Source organism: Camelus dromedarius, chromosome 12 (assembly GCF_036321535.1).
Source record: "Camelus dromedarius isolate mCamDro1 chromosome 12, mCamDro1.pat, whole genome shotgun sequence".
In the NCBI taxonomy this organism is placed as follows: Eukaryota; Metazoa; Chordata; class Mammalia; order Artiodactyla; family Camelidae; genus Camelus; species Camelus dromedarius.
This window is the reverse complement of record NC_087447.1, coordinates 40102403-40119106: the sequence shown is the minus strand read 5'-3', so window position 1 is coordinate 40119106 and position 16704 is coordinate 40102403. Positions and strand designations below refer to the sequence as shown.

At 51.1% G+C, this 16704-nt stretch overlaps 1 protein-coding gene across 2 annotated transcripts in view; it reads left to right on the top strand.

Moving 5' to 3' along the window:
• The window catches only part of MICAL2 (microtubule associated monooxygenase, calponin and LIM domain containing 2), a 213397-nt gene that overhangs the window by 139727 nt on the left and 56966 nt on the right, over positions 1-16704 (top strand). Inside the window, exons 26-28 of one of the 2 annotated variants that reach the window (XM_031460007.2) lie at positions 6354-6534; positions 8465-8646; positions 13875-13949. In XM_031460007.2, coding sequence (XP_031315867.2) covers positions 6354-6534; positions 8465-8646; positions 13875-13949 — 438 coding nt within the window. Of the gene's footprint in view, positions 1-1316; positions 1633-6353; positions 6535-8464; positions 8647-13874; positions 13950-16704 lie in introns of those variants that run through there. The other variant, XM_031460010.2, reaches the window with a different exon arrangement.

Genomic DNA, 16704 nt, shown 5'->3' with positions numbered 1-16704 from the left:
TGTTAGGACGTAAACTCCTCAAGGGCAGGGGTCTTTGTTTCTTCTGAACACTCATATAACTCCAATGTATAGAGCAGTGCTTGGCACCCTGGGGACCCTTAATAAATATTTGTAGAATAAATAAAGGTTCTGCCTTCTGGTCTGGACCTCAGACTAGGGAACCTGCAGCTGCCTTGGGAAGAGCTTGCCGGCGTCGATTCACAGATCAGGAGGGAGAACCTGTAAGAGAAGTAAGACACTGTGTGTTGCTACCTCTGCAGAGCCTTTTGATTGTTTGGGAGAAAGGAATTTTGATTTTGCTACCATTTTGCCTCCTAGGGGTAGATTCTGCACACAGCCTTTCCTGGCAGCATGTGGGAGCACGTGTGTCCAAAGCCAGAGGCCCAGGGCTGGCTGGACACAGTACCTGTCTGTGCAGGGGAAGGAGGATGAAAGAAAAGTCAAGGTCCAGGGACTAAGGCCCCCAACCTGGCACCGTTAGCTAAACAAAAGGAGAGAAGCCAGCTTCCTTGCTGCTTTGGGGCCCACTACGCCGTCGGAAGGACACCTCATGGCCCCAGCCCTCCAGTCCTGATGGAGTGGAGGGCTCATGCCAGGGTGTGGGCCCATCTGTGGCTGGGTACACCGCACTATGCTGAGTACCCTGGACATTTGCCTGTTTGCTCTCAGATATGCTCCTTGCCTTTCCCCTGCTCTGCTCTGTATTAGAGAGGTGTAACCCCTGCAAACTCCACTTCCCAAGCTCCTTTGTGACTGGTTTCCTGTTACGATTGACCACTGGGACACACTAGTGGGAGAGTAGAGGGTGGGATCAAGGGAGAAGCTAGGGTATTCCTCCTGTCTCTCTGCAGCCCAGGCAGTGCTGCGTCTTCTGTGTGGTCCCCACCCCTACCACATGGCCCTGGACTCTGGACTCAGCACCAGCTTCTTCCTGTGTCCCCCTAGCAGTGGCTTCCTGCTCTTCTCTGGGTTGTCTCACAATCCCTCTTCGGCTTTTCAGCCCATCCAATACCATCATTATTAGTTTACTATATGAACTTTCCTCTGTTGAACTCCCCAGCTTGGGTTCTATTTTCCTGACTGGATCCTGATAAACTTAGTTCCGTTGCTTTTTTAAAACTTTTTTCTTCAGAGAGAACAGTGGGCAAGAGAGCAGAGGGAGCTTTTCTAAATCTAGAGCCAAAAGTGTCTCTGGCAGGTAGGAGCTGTGTGACCTCAGACAAAAGAGAGAATGCCTCTGAGCTTCAAGTTCCTAATCTGTAAAATGGGTTTTATAACAGGACACAGGAGAACGTATTGCTTTGTTGTCTTCTTAGGTTCTGGTGGAGAGTCTGCAGATTTGGGGAGAAAACGGGAGCAAGTTCACCAGCAGAACCGAGGCAAGGGTCCTCACCTTGACACTGCATCAGGGGCCTGGCTGGGAGGGACCTCAGGACTTGGCTGCTGGGGGTGGTGTGTGAGGACGGAGTTTCCCCAGACACTGCCTGGCTCACCTCTGGAGTCTCATCTTTCACCAGGGAGCAGGTATCTGGCCAGAGCAATGGGTTGAGACTGAGATGCTCAGCTCTGAGCAGACCTCCCTCCCTCCAGGAGGGCTGGGGCAGCTGCCCTGGGAGGGGCTGGATTGTCCTCACCCCCTACTCCCACGCACCTCCTCCCTTGGCAGCCACCGGCCCAACTGTGGTCCTGAATTCTCCCTCTGAGCACAGATAACTTCAGGCAAAGTCTAGGAGAGCAGCTGGGCCTGGGGGAGACAGCACAGGTGAGCACACCGCAGTCCTTTACCTGGGGTTGGTCACAGACGTGGTGTTCTGTGTCCAGCCGCGGCTGGTCCAGCTCACTCTCGGGATGGCCCTGGCTCAGCTACTCTCCGACTCCATGGTCTCCCATGCGTGCACTGAAGGTGATCATACCATCCTTTCAGGTCATGGGGATGTCAGAGAAGATGAGCGCAAGCTGCTCGACAGGTGTGTGGGCACTGAGTGATGAGCTAGTGCTTCTTTAGTTAGTGCCTTTAGATTACTTCTGTTACTGGTACCAGTACCACTAGAACTACCACTGCTCACCTGTGCGTGTGGCCAGGAGTCCTCAGGAGAATGAAAAGAAGTGTCTGGAAGTAGAAGCTTCAGTGGAGAAATTTTCCTCTGGGGGCAGCAGTGAACCTGAGACCCAGCTGTACCCTTGGGGCAACAGGAGGGGGACTTCTTGCCTGGGCCTGGTGGGGATGAAAGGAAGCACCTGCTTTTTTCCCACGAAGTCTCCACTTCCAGGTGCCCACCACCCCCAACCCCTCCACTGAGGATCCTCAGTCAGCCATGTGTCCACCCCTCCAGAAGCCCAGGGAGCCAGCCCGAGCCCTTAGCCTGTTCCATCCCTCAGCACTGCTGGCAAAGCCAAAACCGTCCAGGAGGGGGAAGGAGGAAAGCAGACCTGGGGTGTTCCTTGCAGGTTTGGGCTGGTCCCTAAGGTACGGGGGCCCTGGGTCTGGCACAGCTCACCTCCTCTGCCTGCAGCCGCGCCCCTGCCAGGCGCTCTCGACCCCCTCTCCCACTTCACCACTGCCACACATGCTTAGTCACTGGGTCTCTGGCTATCACAGCGGCCTCCTAAGTGATCTCTCTCTCTTCTCCTTATAGGTCCTCCCATCCACCTCCCACTCTGCAACCAGAGTGACCTTTCAGGAGGTGGATGATGATGCCAGCCCCCACTTCCAGTCCTTCCCTGGGTGCTCCTGGAGTGAAATCCACCCTTCACCTTGCCATTCAAGGCCCTTCTTGGTTTGATGTCAGTGCAATCATTTCCCACTGGTTTCCTTCCGGTACCCTCCTGCCCTCCAGCTGCGTGGACTTATTTTCCATTCCCATGCAGATTGCCCACTCTGCTCTGGCTCCCAGAGGTCCCACCCGCTGGAGCACCGCCTCTCCCATAAATAAAGACCCAGAGTCTTTAGTGCATGGAAGTCAGATCTCCCTCCCCTTCCACCCCACCTTGGCCTCACTCCTTGTGGTCTACCTAATAAAGCAGATACTTGTGAGCAGACCTTCTTTCCCCTGTGGGACAGAGACCCTTGAAGGCAGACCACGGATGATCTATCCACAAATCCCCAGCACAGGCCTGTTGGAGGAGGGCTCACAGCTTCTGTTGACTATACAAGTGTCTGTGCACACAGCTCAGAGGCGCGCACGCCTGCACCCAGATACAAACCAGGCATAGAGCCAGGTCTCTGCTACAGTAATTCTGTGTAACAAGCCTCCCAAATCTTAGTAGCTTGTAGCATTATTTTTCTTGCTCAGGGGTCTGTGGATTGTCTGGGTGGCTCTGGTTCAGGCCACAGATGTAAGGGTGTCCTGGGCTCCCATGGGATTGGCCAGGCCATAGGTTGACTCCCGATCTGTTCCTTATGCCCACAATCAGGAACCTAGACCAAAGGGACAGAGGCCATCTGGGACGAGTTCTCAGGGCCAGTGAGCAGGAGAGCCAGTGGATTAGCCAAGCAGCAAGGTCATTGAAAGCCACTGCTTACGTCACACACACTAATTTCCACTAGTCAAAGCAAATCTCACAGCCAAGACTCGGGTCAGCTGGGCAGGGAAGCACCCCACCTACTCCAGTGGGAAGGACTGCAGGGCCACAGGGAAAAAACCCAACTCTGTTACTGGGAAGAGTGAAGAACTGAGGAATATCCCAGTCTGAACTCCCAGAATAAGGCCACGTGCGTGATGTCCATCTGTGGTCTGTTCTGCTCAGAGACTGATCCCCATCCTTTGATGTCTTAACCTCTCTGTGCACCTGTTTTCTCAGCAGCAAAATGGGGCTAATACTACTTTTCTTAAAAGGTGTGAAATTTAATAGACTTATTACATGTTAAACATTTAATCCTTGATAAAAGTACTCGGTAAAAGTAAGCTGCTGCTATTATTATTGCTACATAGTCAAGCATCCAGTTATAACACCTGCTTCCCCAAAGCCCCCCTCTCCATCCGTAGCCACACACAGGCACTGACAAGCAAGCGTGCACGTGCACCGGGGGTGCAGACCGGCAGCTCCCTGGCTGCATCTGCCTGTAGGCGTGTTTTGTTGTCCTGTTCAATATTTTAAAATGTGAGGCATTGCACATAAAAATCAAAATTTCTTGAGTTATCTTCACAGATGGTAAATAGGAGGTCAATTACATCTCCCGGAAAGAATGTGTGGGGTGAAAAAATGGAGGGCCCAGATGGAAGCATGAAGAACCCAGCACTTAAGGGCTGCCGGGAAGACCAGACGGCTGAGATAGAGCAGCCGGCTAGGCAGGGAGAGAAAGCGTCCCCGGGGGCGGGGAGGGGTTGGGGGACAAAGGCTGCCGGGAGACCCCAGAGCCGATGAATTGGATTTAGCAACAAGAAGGCCTCTGGAGACTTTGCTGGGGGCAGTTGGGTAGTGGAGGCGTAGCAGGGATTATGAGATTGAGGAGTGAGTGATGGGAGGTGGACAAGTGGAGTCCGTGAGTGTAGCAAACTTCCAAAAAGACTGGCTGGGAAGGATGCGGGTGGGGTGGGAACTGGTATTAAAAATAGTTTTCTTAAACTGGGAGAGGCTTCAGTGTGTGTGAATACTGATGGAAAAGATCCAGTAGACAAAGAAATTAATGACACAGGGAAGAGGAGATAATGACCCTTGCGGTGGGGGCAGGGGGTGGGGTAGGGGAGGCCAAGTTCCGGTGAGGTGTCAACCTTAGGAAGGAGAAAGGACATCTGTCCTCCTGTGACCAGAGGAGGGTGTCGCCCAGCTAGTCAGCGGCCAAGAGGGAACTGGGGCTCAGGCTGCCTGTCTTGCTCATTTATTTATTCATTGATTTATTCAACAGGCATTTAGTGAACATCTACTCTTCACCCAATACAATTCTAGCAAGAAACGAAGTAGGCAGAAATCACTGCTTATCTTCTAGTCATGGGAGAGAGACACTAAACAAAATAAATGGGGAAATTGTGTCATTTGTTAGAAGGTGGGATATGCTATGAATAAAAATAAAGAGGAACGGAGAGCACTGAGGGTGCAGATTGCATTTTGAGGAGGATGATGGGTTGCCTCCTTGATAAGGTGACATTTGGCTTGAAGGCGGGGAGGGAGTGAGCCCTGCTCTCTGGAGATAGCGTCTCTGAGCCAGGGGCTGAGACAAGGACATGCTGAGGGCCTGGGGACAGCAAGGTGGCCACATGGTTGGAGCAGAGAGCTGCGGCAGCACAGGGAGGCAAGGTCACAGGGGTCCTGGAGGATTGTGAAAGCATGATCTGACTTACATTTTAGCAGTCACTTGGCAGCTGTGTTGAGAATAGACTGAGGGGTGGGGTGTGTCGAGAGGGAAAGCAGGGAGTCCAGTAAAGGTCATTTCTACAATCTGGACAAGAGATGATGGTGGCTGGGGCCAGGGTGGCAGCAGAGGAGGTGGTGACAGGTGCCTGGATTCCTGACATACTTTGAAGGTAGAGCCAAGAGGATTTGCCGATAGCTTGAGTGAAGAGTGGAAGAACGAAAGAAGTCAAGGATGCCACTACAGTGTTGAGTTGAGCAAACGAAAGGCCAAGTTGCCATTTATCGAGATGGGAGGACTGTGGGGAAGGCAGGCTTGGGGAGAGGTGGAGATGGTACCTTCCATCTGGGCATAAGTTTGGTGTGTCTACTGGACATCCACATGGAGATGCCAAGTAAGCAGTGGTGTGTGTGCATCTAGATGCAGAGAAACCGCCAGACTGGGGAGAGAAATGTCTGTAGGCATTGTTGTCTAGAGTTATTTAAAGCCATGTGACCAGATGAAACCATCAAGGACATGAGTATAGAAGAGAAGAGGTTCAAAGACTGAGTCCTGGGACTTTCCAGCACTAAGAGACCAGGATGGGAAAGGGGGGACCCGTGAAAGAAACAAAGGGAGAAGGAGATGGCCAGTGGGGAGGAGGGGGCCAGCCTGTGCTGTTCTGAAAGCTGAGGGAAGAGCTATTTCTAGAAGAAGAGCGTGATCGGCTGGGTCAGAGGCTGCTGGTTGTCAAGTAAATTGAGAACCAAGAATTTACCACTGGGTTTAGCAACTTGATGGACGTTGTGATTTTGACAACAGAGTGAAGAGGTGGGTGGACCTTCTGAGCATCACAGACCCTCCTTTGCCATTGAACAGGACGATGTGTGCATTGGTGCCCTGCACACAAGACGTGGGCTCTCAATGCAGGGGTATCTGGCGGGCTAAGTGGTGGGGCTCCCACAATGGCATCGAGGATGAGGTCCATCTTGGAGCGTTCACCCAGGCCTCTGGAGGAGGAGAGGCAGGCACCCTGTGAGGCTGTTCATTCCCACCGTCTCCCTAGGCCCTTTTCTCTCCACAGATGAGCCGACTTCCCCCAAGAAGCCCAAGAGTGTCCCGGAGCCTGAGCCTGGGGATGTGGCAGGTGGAGCCGCCTCTCCCCTGCCCTCAGAGTGGACCTCAGTGAGGATCAGCCCCAGGGAGGACGTGGTTGGGCAGGACGTGCTGGCTGTGCGTGTCCTGGTCACCAGTGACGACAGCAGGTAGGCTGCTGCTGCTGTAGGAGTGGGGCCAGAAGGGTGGGGCAAGGCTGACGGCATTTGGGGGCCAGTCTTCTCTCCACTCACTTACAATGTGACCTCTCTGTGCCTCCATGCCCTCATCTGTAAAATGGGACCATCCCAAGGGAGCTATAAGGATCAAAGAATTAATACGTCAAGGGTATAGAACAACTCAAACCAGTTGAGGCAACAAAGGCAAACACTCTGGTTCACCTGACTGGCAAGTCCACGGGTGGTCCTCACTTCGGCAAGGTTGGAGCCAGAGACTTGAACAGCTGCTCTCCCTTGCTGCCCCGCTGCATGTCAGATTTACAGCCGTCCACAGAGGGGCCCATGTGTGGGACTCTCAGCTGCTGAGGGTCTCAGCCTACATCCATAAATTCATGTCCACATAGCAAGGTAAGGTAGGCCTCCAACTGGTTCATTGCAAGCCCACCCTTAGGGCCAGTCGGTGAACAGGACTTGTGTTCTTGTGACTGGCAGGCTTGGGCAGTTTGCCAGCTAGACAGACGGTCCACCGAAGCTCACAGATGGACCAGGAGCAGTGCCCTAACAGAAAGAAGCATGCTGGAGACACACACACACACACACACACACACAGAATATATATATATATTCGTGAACGTGGCACCAAGCTACAGGTTTTGTGCTTTCCCACCCCAGGACTGTGCTTGTCCTGTCCCCACTGCCCAGGACATCTGCTTCCACTTCCCTACCACTTGAATTCCTGATGGTTGTTTCAGACCCAGGTTAAACATCCCCCCATCCTAGGAGTCTTTTCCTTGCCCTCTTCTGTTCCCAAGGGAGGCAAGCAGTATTTAAATGCCTAAAGTTTTAGACCCAGCATCATCATGACGAGCTCATTATTGCCCTAGAGAACTTAGGAGTCCTGCTCGGGGATGGGTGCAGTTGAGGACCAGCCTTCTGTGAGTACTTCACTGCACACTTGTGGGGCTGCTTTCACCTGCTCTGATCTGGGCTCGCCTGCATTCACGTGCCAGGGCTGCCGTGAGAACCACAGATTGGGCTGCGAAAACAGCGGAGATGGATTTTCTCATAGTTGTGGAAGTTCCAGGCCCAAAGTGTCAGCAAGGTTGGCTCCTTCTGGGGGCTGTGAGGGGAGGGTCTGTTCCAAACCCCATTCCTTGGCTTGTCGATGGCCATCTTCACGTGCACGTGGCATTTCCCTTCTATGTGTGCCTGAGTCTAAATTTCCTTAGGAAAGTTGTAAGGACACCAGTCATACTGGATGAGGGCCCACCCCAATGACCTCATTTTGACTTAATTACCTCTTTAAAGACCTTGTCTCTACAGAGAAAGACAAAGATCATAAGAAGTCGCTTACATGTGGAGTCTTAAAAGAAAAGACACAGACTGTATGTACAAATCAGAGATAGACTCACGGACATAGAAAACAAACTGGTTACGGCGGGTGGGGGATTGGGGGTGGGGAGGGATAGATTAGGAATTTGGGATTAACAGATGCACATGACTATATAAAATAAACAAGGACCTACTGTATAGCACAGGGGGCTATATTCAGTTTCTTGTGATGAGCTGTAATGGAAAAGTATCTGAAAAAAAAGTATGTATATGTATAACTGAATCACTTTGTTGTACACCTGAAACTAACATTGTAAATAGACCACACTTCAGTAAAAAATAAGAATAAAAAAAAAAACCTTAAAAAAAATCACTGTCTCTAAAAGCAGTCACATTCTGAGGTGCTAGGGGTTCAGACTTCATGTGAATTTGAGGGGACGCAGTTCAGCCTATAACAGCCCAGGCAGGGTGCCAGGTGTGGAGGCAGCTAACCCAGGGCCCTTGCCCCAGCAGCGATGGGCAGGGCACAGTGTGAGGTCGGGTGACTACAGGCCTCCCTGCTCACCTGCTCTCTCCTTCCTCCTTCCAGCTCCGATGCAGAGTTGGATCCTGGTGGCAGTGAGTTCTCCAGTGTGGAGCCCTGTGACGAGAGACCCCAGCAGCTGGAATCCCCACACCTGCCCAAGCCCCTCACCCAGCACAGCTCCCTGAAGGAGGCCCTGACCAGAACAAGCTCTCTGCAGGGCCCCAGGGAGCCCGAAGCTGTGCATGGTGAGCAGAGAGCCTGCCTGGGTGAGAGATGGGGGGGGGGTAGTGGGATAGAGGTGCTCAGAGACCCTCAGGGCCAGTTTTTCCTCCTGAAGGACCAGGTCACAGTAGGTCTGGCCCTCAGGCTCAGAGGCAGTGGAGTTGAGAACTTTGGGGGCTGGAGTGTAAGTGGGGATGAGGGACCTGGACCCAGGCCCAGCCTCCCTCTGCATGAGAAGCTTTGGAATCTCAAGTGGGAAGGTGGCAGAGGGGCCTGGCTGGCTGTTGTGTGTCACAGGCAGCGATAAGGGGGCCCCCAGACCCTCTTGCCTGGAGCAGTCTCCTCTGTGACTACCTCCTGAGGGGCCCCTCTGGCATTCCATAGCCCAGGAGGGAAGGGGGGTGGACTCAGTGGCTGTTGGACCACATGCAGGCCTGGACAGCAGTTTCCCTGGGGCCACCAGGGGGCAGCACAGGTGCTTGGGGCTTGTGTACTATAGTAACTGTTCTTTCACTGAAGGCCTGTGTTGGCCAGGACTTTCAACGTACATGGCCCCGTTTCATCCTCACATGACCCCGGGAGGTAAGTAGCATGAAGCCCATTTTACAGGGGTGCACATGGGCAGAGTGTTTTCCCAAGGGCTCACAGCTTAGTAAGTGGTGTGGCCCAGTGCTGGGAGCTCCACACACCAGGAAGTCGTTGTCTTTGGTATCCCAGCTTGTTTTTAATAAAAGCGGCCTTGAATTGAGTGTTTTTTTATTTAGTCAAGAGCAACTAGTGACCTCCGGGTTAGAAGAAACAGGCTGCATAAATTCACCACTGTCAGGACCAATGGCCTTAGCTGCCCCATGAGAGCCAGAGCTCCACTTGTCCTGTGCTTCCCTCTGGTGGCCAACAGCAGAACTTCCGCCTGAATCTGGAGATGTTCTCACAATTGATGGTTTCACAAGAAGACAAGGGCTGGGGCCAGAATCCTGGAAACTCTGGATTTACCTCCCACATGAGCTGTTTTTAAAACAGATAAATTGTCATCAAAACACATTTGCTACGTAGCATCTGTGGTTCCGTCTAGAGAACATTAGCACACACCGTGGACAGAGTCTGAGCACTTGTTTGGGTACTGCTGGGCCCATGCAGGCCTGTCCGTCTCCCTGGGCTCCAGTCCCCTCATTTACAGATAGGAAGCCCACCTGCCTTTCATCCCTTCCATCCATTTCTCCTCTCTCCTCAATTGCCAGTGGATTTTAGGCAACTTACAAGAAAGACATGACACACATTCTTATTGAAGTGGGCTGGAAAGAGAAAAATGCCATATGTTATCATTTACATGTGGAATCTAAAATAATATAATAATAATAATAATAATAATAATAATAATAATAATAATAATAATAATAATAATAATAATAAAACAACAAAAAATTTAAAAAACAAACAAAAAAAGAAAGACATGACACAAAATTGTGTGTCTATCTGTAGGAATGATAAAACCAATGTTAGGAGATAGAGACCTCAGAGACCATGATCCTAAACAGCTGCTCTAATGGAATCATAAATTTCATTCTGAGTTTTTTGGCGGCCAGAATTCAAATGGAAATAGACAATTATTCCTCATTGTTCACATGGAAAAGATATATTGGTGTGCAGGAGGTCTCAGAGTAGGTTCCACTTTTCCTAATTCTTCACCCTATGGAACTTTTCTAGCTCAGGTCAACTCGATGCTGTTGAGAGAGATATTCCATCATATCTTGAACAATGGCTCTGCAGAAAATGCAGCCATAGTTTCCCCAAGGCTGTTTCAGGCGCATCCTTTGCTGGCAGGTGAGGGGACCACAGCAAAACCTGACTCAGCTAGAGCACTTCTCCCAGGAGGACGGGGTTGGGTGTAGAGATCAAGGCAGTGTGGCCAAAGCATTTTGTTTGACAGTCCAGTTTAATTCCAGAATGAGACACAAAGTAGGCAGAGAAGTGAATAGAGCTCACGACTCTCAAGCCATCTTCTGTGTATTTTGTCTTTGTCCATCCTGGTTTCCATCATGGCCAAGCAGACCACACTGCAGGGTTGAAGTCTCCGGCACCGTGTAAGCACCATGCTTTGTGTTGCTGGTGATGGTGAGTCCCTCACTTTACCAGGTAGTATAGGGTTGGCAGCATATTGTGGATGTTACGGCGCTTCATCAATCATGATTTTCACCTGGATAAATGGCTCAGCAGTGAGCTGAGGGGATGCCGAAAAAGATCAGGATATTGCTTTAAAAAGACTCCTGGTTTGTACGCCATGCTCCCAGCAGCAGCATTCACAACTACCGAAAAGGGGAAAGGACCCAAATGTCCATCAGCAGGTGAATGGATAAACAAATTTTGCTATATCCACCCGATGGAATGTTATTCAGCCTCAAAAAGGAATGAAATTGTGGCATAGGCTTCAACATGGATGAACCTTGAAGTTATCATGTTAAGTGAACTAAGCCAGACACAAAAGGATAAGTGATCTATATTTCCACTTCTATGAGATACCCAGGATAGTCAAAGTCATAGGCACAGAAGGTATAGAAAGGCGGCCACCAGGGGCTGGGGGAAGAGCGTAGATGGGGATTATTATTTGATGGGGACAGAGTTTCAGTTGGGATGAAGAAGTTCTGGAGAAGGATGGTCGTGATGGTTGCACAATAATGAGAATGTACTTAATGCCACTGAACTGTACACTTAGAAATGGCTTAAATGATCACTCGTATGTTATATACACTTTACCATCTGTGAAAAGATTCTGGGACCACCTCAGCTCATCGAGGAACCTATCACCTCCTCAGCGTTCTTTAGCATAGAGCATGCTGGGATGCCCAAGGTGTACGAGATGATGGTGTGGAATAGAACACGAGCCCTTGTTATGGAAGCTATAGAAAGTGCTCAGTAGTGCTCCCGTAAAGCACCTAGTTCAATGGTTCTTAAAGATCCTATTTAAGAGGCAGATTCTTGGGTTCCCTTATTCAGAGACTCAGGTGCCATGGGTCTCGGGTGGGGCAAGTACCTGCATTTAGGTCGGCACCCCTGGTGCTTCCATGCGGGAGGGCCACGCCCTGCACTTTGAGGATCACAGAAGAGCAGCTTCCGAGGGGCCTGCTGGGTGAGTGAGTTGTAAAATGCACACCTGAGCAACTGAATGAGTTGATCTAGTGCCCTGGGTTCTTGGACATAAACCAGTTACAGTTAGGAAGGAAATCTGCCCCCAAATTATTCTGATTTAGAAAAACTGGTACTTATGCATTTTTTTCTGGCAATAATTTGATGACAGGATGGTCCAACGGCCTATGTATTGTTAGTCTGTGATAATAAAATATCGTCAGCACCACACGGCGCAGTAGTTACCCTCTTACTCCTTTTGCAGCGGGTCATGTGCTAAGGTCTCCAAAAGTACTCCCTTAAAATAAATATAAACAAATTAATAAATATAATATAAACTAAAAAGAAGGGAACAGCCCTGCTTTACTCTGCTCAAAATTACTGGATCAAATCATTACTGCCCACCCTGTTGTTCCAATTGTGGTAAAACGGTGAGCGTGTGTGCCCTATAAATACCAGTGATGGAAAACCTCTCACGAATTCTAACCATTTCTGCTAAGTCCCCTTCCACAAAGTTAAGAGCCTAGGAGAAGCAGTAAGAGCTTTGAGCGCTCATCTATGTTTCTTGAGAAATGTCTCTGTTGGGTGATTAAGAGGTTGACCTGAATCAGCAGGATGGTGCTGTGCGTGGGGTCTGCTTGCTCCTCATGTAAAACATCCATCCGGCCTGGAAAGCCCCTGACCCGCACTTGACAGGGGGAAGTGGACCTACATCATAGGTAGACTGTGGGTCCTGTTATGGGGAGATGGGGAGACGGCACCCTGACCCATCCATCCAGGCTCCCCCTCAAACCCATGGGACTATGAAAGCAGGCCTGTGGGATGAGGAACCCACCAGCAGGAGCAGGCTCAAAGTTCTCCAAATGTGTGAGGTAGGGAGGGGAGCCAAGGACCTAAGGAATTTAGAGATCTTGTCCTAAAGAAGGGAAGCCTTCGAGTAGTGGTTGATACCTGCACTCCATAGCCTGGCTGGTAGGAGCTGACGCCCAGCTCTGAGCGCTGGAAGGGTGGGGACTCTAGGATTTCCTATGGGGCAGCCAAGGGGAGGTGTGGCTGGGCCTCGGATTCAGAGAGGCCTGCATTCAAACCTTCCCTCCCCCCCACTCTCCCACGCTCACATCAGCCTTGTGGGCCCTCTCTCCTTCCATGCCTCCTGTTCCCACCTATGTGAGCCATTCAGGTGTGCCTCAGCCCCATCCTTCTCTCCAGCATGATGGAACCACCATCACAAAGGCCTGAGGCCAACTGTGAGGGCCCAGTGTGGGAAGGGGTACCTTTGCATCCCACTGGCCCTCTCATGCCCCAGACGGCCAAGACCCATTTCTTCTGCCCATGATGTTCGTTCCCGTCAGCTGATTGTCAAGGCCCAGCTGGGTGGAAGGTCTTCCAGAACGCAGCCCACAACATCCTGTAGATGTGTTTCCAGTAGAACTAGGCCAAAAGGCAGGGTGGTGGCAATGGATGGTCCAGGGGTTCAGTTAAAACTGGTTCCCAAAGGATTTTCAGGGCTCTTGGGGTAATGGGGAGAGAGGGTGGAGCTTTCTGCAGCTTCCAGGCTTCAATGAGAGCAGCTCTGGTTTATCTACGATACATGTGGGACATTGATGTGAGACTTCAGCCTTGAAGAACTGCTCTGCTAAAAGCAAACATGTTATATATGCATATCCATGTATACATATATGTGTATAGACATATATGCACAGATGCTTGTGAATGATGGATGAGTTAGAATGATGCCTCATTGTTTGAGATATTTGCTGAAAGAAGGCAATACCTGTCTCATAGCAGGGTCTCAGTAAATTTTGGTGGGGGGAGGTAATTAGGTTTATTTAGCTATTAACTGATTTTTAGTGGTGGTACTGGGGATTGAACCCAGGACCTCGTGCATGCTAAGCACACACTCTACCACTGAGCTATACCCATCGACCCTCAATAAAAATTGAATGAATGAATGAATGAAAAGTTGAAAGTGTGTGTTATAAAGACAGGGAGGTGCGGTCTGAGGAAAGGAAGGGGCTCAGTCAATTATGACCATTAGTCTGTTAACTTTTGCTCAATGGGCCACAGAAAACTCCCTGCTTATTCTACCCAGTTAAGAGACTCCCCTGCCATTTTCTTTTTTCCACCACAGCTCTGAAGCGAGCCAACAGCTTCCAGTCTCCAACTCCCAGCAGATGCCAAAGCTGGAGGAGAAAATTCCAGTCGAGTGAGTCATGAGCTCCTTGGGGGTGGGGCTGCGGGCAGGGGTGGGCAGAGTTGTCTGATTAATTCTCAGGGGCAGCTGTTCTCACTCCTCACATGTCCTCTCTGAGCTGGCCTCCTGGATGTGAGGGGCAAGGAAAGAAATGTAAGCTTGACTCTTTCTGCTGCTGACTGGAGGAAGGAATTTCCAAGGGATTTACTACCTTCCCTTCCCCCTCAGCTGCCCACTCTGGAGTCATGGAGCCTTAGCACTACAATTGCACTTGAAAGGGACCTTAGCAATCATCAGCTCCAAGCTGCTTGAAACACAGATGAGAAAACAGGCCCAGAGGCTTTATTTTGACTGAGTATACTGAATTGGGCTGGGGGCATCAGCTTAACCTTTGCAGTAGCGAGCAAAGCAATGAAGGAACCCAAGCACACACACGCATGTACACACACACACACACACACACACACACACACACACACACAAACGCACAAATACACACTGCCCTGTTCCTTTTTCTAAGCAGGCTGTTGTCCCACATCCCAGGGAAGAGCAGGCGAGTGGACCAGGGCCTGCAGTGGGTGCCAAGGCAGCCAGTTCCCACCAGATAGTGCAGTGACCACATGCACAGCTGCTCAGCATCCCAGGCCTGGCACCTTCCTGGGGCTGCCCCAGTTACAGAGCAGGGGTTCCCTCTTCCATCCTGAGAGAGGAGCAGGGAGTTGTCGCTTAATTCCAAGTCCATTGCTGCCTTCCACCTCCTCCTGCCTCACACTCCCTCTCCAGACTTTGCTGTAAGAGAGGTAGACCCAGGAAATCCTTGGGTTAGACAAAAGTTTCTAAAAAAAGAAACACTGGAGTTGGGACAGTGTGCTAGTTTAGCTGACTCCTTCCTTTTGAGTCACCGCTGACTCCTGGCCAGTGAGTCATTCTCCCAGCAACTGGTAGACCTGCAGGCCCTCTCACTGGGGCCAGGCTGGGACAAGGGCACCTCAGCAAGCGGGCCAGGGCTGCACACCTGGGCAGGCCACAGCCCCTGGGACAACCTAAAATGACTCTTGAACCATCTTGCAGTCCCAGGAGGTAAGGGCAAGGGGAGGAGACAACGTTTATGGAAGGCCTGGGCCGGGCTCTTTCCATAGGTCACCTCATTTACTCTCCTATCTCACCCGTCCCGGTCACAGGAATTCTGCTTCTGTGTTGGTCCCTGTGGGTGCAGAGTCCATCTAATTCTTCCAGCTGACTTTACTGAGTACCACCAGTGTGAGGGGCCCAGCCTCACCCTCAAGAAGTTGCCAGTCTGCAGTGAGAGCAGGGAATCTGGTGGGGGACCCTCCCAGCAGGGTGGGGGATGCTGGAGGAGGCAAAGGAGAGAGGGTACTGCTAACCAGCAGCATGGTTTCTGGGGTGGGTCTGAGGACTTCAGCTGCGTCTTTAGTTATCCGGGGAGTATCAGGTGTTGGTTCTCAAGTCTATAAAAAGGCTGGTTTGAGGGTAGGCCTTGAATTGGAATCATTTCTATGGATTTAGTGCCTAGCATGGGCCTGGAACAGAGAAGACACCCAGTCCTTACTTGCCGAATGAATGAATGAACGAACGAACGAACGAACGAACGAATGAACAAACAAACAAACAAACAATGAACGAACTTACCAAAGAACCAGGGAACAAGCAGATTGGCCTGAGCGCAGGAACAAATGCCACTTGTGGGTTCAGCCTGAGCAGCTGCCGCCCCTAGAGGGCACTCCAAGACTTTGGGAGGATTTGAGCATTGCCTAAGCTCCAAATTCTGGGAAGCTGCACCCAGCAATCAGTCTTTGTGAAAATCCCCAGAGCCATCATTTCAATCATCTTTGTTTTGCCCAAAAAGGAACCCCAATAGGTGAGGTTGGTCCTGTAGGAGAGAGCAGATTTTGGGTTACCAACTCCTCCATCCCTTCACTGCCCCGTTTCAGCTGGCTCTGGCCCCGGCCCCAGGCAGGAAGATGGAGGCGGCTGCTTAACACCCTCCCCCAGCTGACCATACTCACCAGGATGACCTCTGGGATCAAGCAGAAAGGTCTCCATTGTGGAGGGCCCAGAGAAGAGGCAGGTGACCCAGGGGGCTGTGGGAGGAGCTGTAATCCAGGCCTTGGTCTGCTCATCAACCCCCTTTGCATGATGGGACTGGAATGGCGAGAGGCACCCAGGACTGCAGAGGGCAGGGCAGCTCTGGCAGGAGCATGCCGAGGTTTCCAGGAAAATAAGAAAGGGCTGGCAGAGAAGGACTTGAGTTGGTGAATGAGAAAGAAGCTCCTGGGACCCCAAGTTAGAGAAATCCTAGCCATGGTGGATGTGCAGCCCCTTCTGGAACAGGTCCGTGGCTCAGCAGTGCCTTGTGTACTTGGTGGGGAGGGAAGGGGATGGAATTAATATTTAGCTAGCACTTGCCATTTACTCTGTGTTTTGCACTGGGCACCTCTCTTTATCCCATTTTATTTCTTCAGCTTCCCTGTGAAGGAGCACTAGGCTTCCCATTGCTCAGATGAGGAAACTGAGGGGCTACAGAACTTGCATGGTGCTGGGCAGCTGGTGTGGGTGTAAAGGGGGTGGGGGTCCAGGATCCCCTCCACCATCCTCTGAGGGAACCCAAAGGTGGGTGAGATTTCCCATCCCCTCTGCTGGGCTCTGGCCCCACCTTCTCCTCCCAGGCAGCAGCTTGAGTGGCAGGTATTTTATTTCCCCCACCCCCCTAAGCCCTTCCCAAGTTTTCTCCTAAAGACAGGGTGTG